The 4005-nt window shown below is 32.9% G+C and overlaps 1 protein-coding gene across 7 annotated transcripts in view; it reads right to left on the bottom strand.

Moving 5' to 3' along the window:
• Positions 1–1780, bottom strand: part of LOC107583937 (protein bicaudal D homolog 1-like) — a 23333-nt gene extending 21553 nt beyond the window's left edge. For 6 of the 7 annotated variants that reach the window (XM_016270294.1, XM_016270295.1, XM_016270296.1 and 3 more), the window contains exon 1: positions 1286–1780. In XM_016270294.1, coding sequence (XP_016125780.1) covers positions 1286–1510 — 225 coding nt within the window. In that variant the 5' untranslated portion in view covers positions 1511–1780. The remainder of the gene's footprint in view (positions 1–1285) is intronic. The other variant, XM_016270293.1, reaches the window with a different exon arrangement.
• Positions 1781–4005: the final 2225 nt, after the last annotated feature.

Here is a 4005-nt window from a genome sequence, read left to right as displayed (position 1 = left end):
GGGGGGGGGGGGGGGGGGGTCACATTTTGTGACTAGCTATTTTTTTGTATTATAATCTGTTCTATTCTATCCTATTTTATTCTACAATTCTTTCTACTGTTTTCTGTTCTACACACATATTGCATGTCAATCTATCTTTGTTGTTTTTGGCAAAATTATATTCTTTTCTACTCTTTCCCATGACAACATAACCAGATTTTTGACACTATTCTATTCTATTGTTCTATTTCACTCTAATATTCAATTCTTTCCTTTTCAACAACATAATAGAACAGCCTAGATGCTGTCAATATTCTTTTCCAAAACATAGCATGACATGAACAGATTTTTATTTATTTATTTTTGTATTTTTAAAATGTATGCATTTATTTATTTGCAATAGTCTAATTTATTCTACTCTTTTCAATAAAAACACTACCCGATTTCTGACCATATTCTATTCTATTGATTTCTATTCTTCTAATAACATAACACAAAATAATACATATATTGTCAATATTCTATCCAAAACATAACATGACATGAACAGACTTTGCAAAAGTCTATTTTATTCTATACTCTATTCAATAATAACTTAAGATTTTTGACAATATTCTACACTTTTTTTTTTTATTGTCATTCTTTTCGGTAGCATAACACAACATGTTGTAAATATTCTATTCCAAACATAACATGACATTATCAGATTTTTGCAGTAGTCTATTCTTTGCGATAATAACATAAGCAGATTTTTGGCAAACTACTACTCTATTGTTTTCTATTCTTTTCCATAACATGACATGACATGAACTGATTTTGGCCAATATTCTGTTCTGTTTCCTGTTCTTTCCCATAACATAACATACTGTAACATAACATAACATAACATAACATAACATACTGTAACATAACATAACATAACATAACATACTGTAAGATAACATAGCATAACCTATTTCTTGGCAATATTAAATTCCATAACAACATGACATGACCTGATTTTGGCAACACTCTTTTCTACTCTGTTGCTTTCAGTTGTTTTCCATTTAATTCTGTAACATACTGTAACATAACATAACATAACATAACATAACATACTGTAAGATAACATAGCATAACCTATTTCTTGGCAATATTAAATTCCATAACAACATGACATGACCTGATTTTGGCAACACTCTTTTCTACTCTGTTGCTTTCAGTTGTTTTCCATTTAATTCTGCTCTGTTCTATAACATAAAGCACAACAGGCCTGTTGTCTGAAAAGCATCTTCAGTGATTATTATAAGAGGAGAATGAGCTGTACCTCCTGCAGCTGCTCCAGCTCCTGTCGGAGGGTCTCCTGCTCGGCCTCGAGCTCCGCATACTGCTGTTTGAGGCTCTGGTTCTCCTCCAGCACCGCCAGCCCACACTCCGCCGCCCGGACCTTCTCCCGGTTCGCCTCCACGAGCTCGCGGGTCAGCCGCTCCACCTCCGCCCGGTAATGATCCACCGACTCCCCGCATCCTCCTCCACCTCCCCCAGCAGCCATCGGGCCGGCCCGGCCCCTCCACTGCGCTGGATGGACGGATAGATGAACGGATGGATGGAGGCACCTGCGCCTTACCCCAACCTCCAATACAAAGTCAATGATCCAGACATATCAACAACAAAAGACGAACGAATTGAAGTCCGAAGCAAAAATTAATCATCGCGATCCTGAAAGGGGCCTCGCTTTCTTTCTTTCTTCCTTTCTTTCTTCCTCCTCTTTTTCTGCTTGCTCATGGGTGTCGGGACGCCATCATCGCTAGGATGGAGAAGAGTGGCCCGACGCGCTTCTGCTCTCCTCCTGCTGTGACGTCAGCGCATCTTGCTGCAGCTCATGAATATGAATGAGTCGCGCCTTCGTTGCTTAGTAACCTTCCGGGAGCGCCCAGGCACGTGACTTAATTAATAGTCATAAGCTGCGCTTCCGCAACAGTGAGATAACTACCGCCTGCATATTATTATATATATATATATATATATATATATATTTTTTTTTTTAATTTAAAAAAAAAAAATTTTTTTTTTTTAAAAAAAAAAAATTTTTTTTTTTTAAAAAAAAAAAATTTTTTTTTTTTAAAAAAAAAAAATTTTTTTTTTTTAAAAAAAAAAAATTTTTTTTTTTTAAAAAAAAAAAATTTTTTTTTTTTAAAAAAAAAAAATTTTTTTTTTTTAAAAAAAAAAAATTTTTTTTTTTTAAAAAAAAAAAAGTTTTTTTTTTATATGCTGGACAATTAAGATTCAAGACAAAATTAAATATTACAAACAGGAAAATCACATTTTATGAAAGAAAAAGGAAGAAAAATAATAATAATAACAAGGAGGGTATACATCAATAATCACAATAGTGAGAAGGAGTTTAGTTCTTTATAGTTCTGCTTGCTTTCCGACTTGAAAGTCCTTGAAGAGTATTAAAAATAAATCCTTAAGTCAACTTTGGGAGATATTGGCCTTCCTTTCAGATCATTCACGTTTGTGTATATAAAACTTATCTAATAATATTCGAACATTTAGTGTACAAATGTGACTCTTATCCATATTTATCCATTTTTTAAAATCAAAATAAAATATAACATGTCTTTTCCTTATATCAATTTTAGATCCACTCAACATAGCAAATAAATATTCAACATCAATCTCAAAAAAATGAACATACATACATTCGAGGAAAAAAAAAGATGCAAGACAGTCTCAACATCCATTCCACAAAAAAAACAAAAAAATTATATGCATCATTTTAAAGTAAATTTCACTAACTTTATCAGTGACACAGAATTTATTATAAGTCCAAATCAATTTCCAGTTGATATTCTGAAAATGGTTATTCCAGAAGTACGTCTATCGAAAGGTTGCATGGCCCGCCCACATATTAATGTATGCCTTTCAGCCAATCAGGTGCATAGTGGCCAACGTCACATTACATCATTAATATTCATGAGTTCAACCTTTACCGTAAGATTAAAGATTTAAGGTTTACAGTTATAATCAGTGTTGGGAAGGTTACTTTGGAAATGTAACAGCTTACAGAGTACATTACCCTATATCTAAAATGTAATAAGTAGTGTAACTATTTCAATTACTTTGTGAAAGGAATGTAACGGATTACACTTGATTAGGCTACTTTCCTAAATTTCTAAGCTTTTCAACTGTTAATCATTTTCAAACAAAGGGTTAACAGTTACTGTCCGACTTTCAAAATCCATAGTTTAGTAGCTACGATACTGTTTTTGAAATCAAATCTTTGCATAGTGGCTTGAAAGAAACAGTTAATCTTAAAAAAATAAAGCATATACATAAACCCAAATAAAACACTTCTCAAATGAGCATGTCCTAAACTCCTGAAACATCGGTGTCTCATATTTTAGAGCAGTCACTGCAATTTAATTTGCAAAGTAACTCCCTTTGTAATCGTTAACATTTTCATAAGTAATTGTAATTTAATTACAAGTTTTTTTCTCAGTAACTAATTACAATTACATTTATATTGTAATTAAATCACGTAATTTATTTACATGTACCTAGCTAGCTACTTCCCAAAACTGGTTATAATCATCAACAATGTTGGGGGTAACTCATTACAAGTAACGCGAGTTACGTAATCAGATTACTTTTAGTAAAGTAACGCATTACTTTTTTGAATTTACAAGAAAATATCTGAGTTACTTTTTCAAAAAAGTAACGCCAGTTACTTTGTTTTCCCATTTATTGACTGATAAGTCTCCTGTCCCCATATTGGGAGAAATGGGGAGTACAGAGGCGTCGTGTGCGCTGTGTGAACATGATGTTACTGTAGTTCTAGACTAAATGTGAACGTGCATTAATTCATCCCACTCACAAAAAAACAGATTTAGGATTCATCAAAATGAATTAAAACAGTGAAATGCAAACTCAGAATATGACGCAAACCTGCAATAATTAAATATGTTAAATAACACAAATGTATCTAATCCCATTTTATTAACCAATGTCTTTGCTGCTGACCTTTGATGATCCAGTTCAACC

This window comes from Sinocyclocheilus grahami, unplaced genomic scaffold (assembly GCF_001515645.1).
Source record: "Sinocyclocheilus grahami isolate Dianchi unplaced genomic scaffold, SAMN03320097.WGS_v1.1 scaffold56.1, whole genome shotgun sequence".
NCBI classification, from domain to species: domain Eukaryota; kingdom Metazoa; phylum Chordata; class Actinopteri; order Cypriniformes; family Cyprinidae; genus Sinocyclocheilus; species Sinocyclocheilus grahami.
Note: the sequence above shows the minus strand (reverse complement) of the source record. Positions and strands in the feature narration are given on the sequence as shown.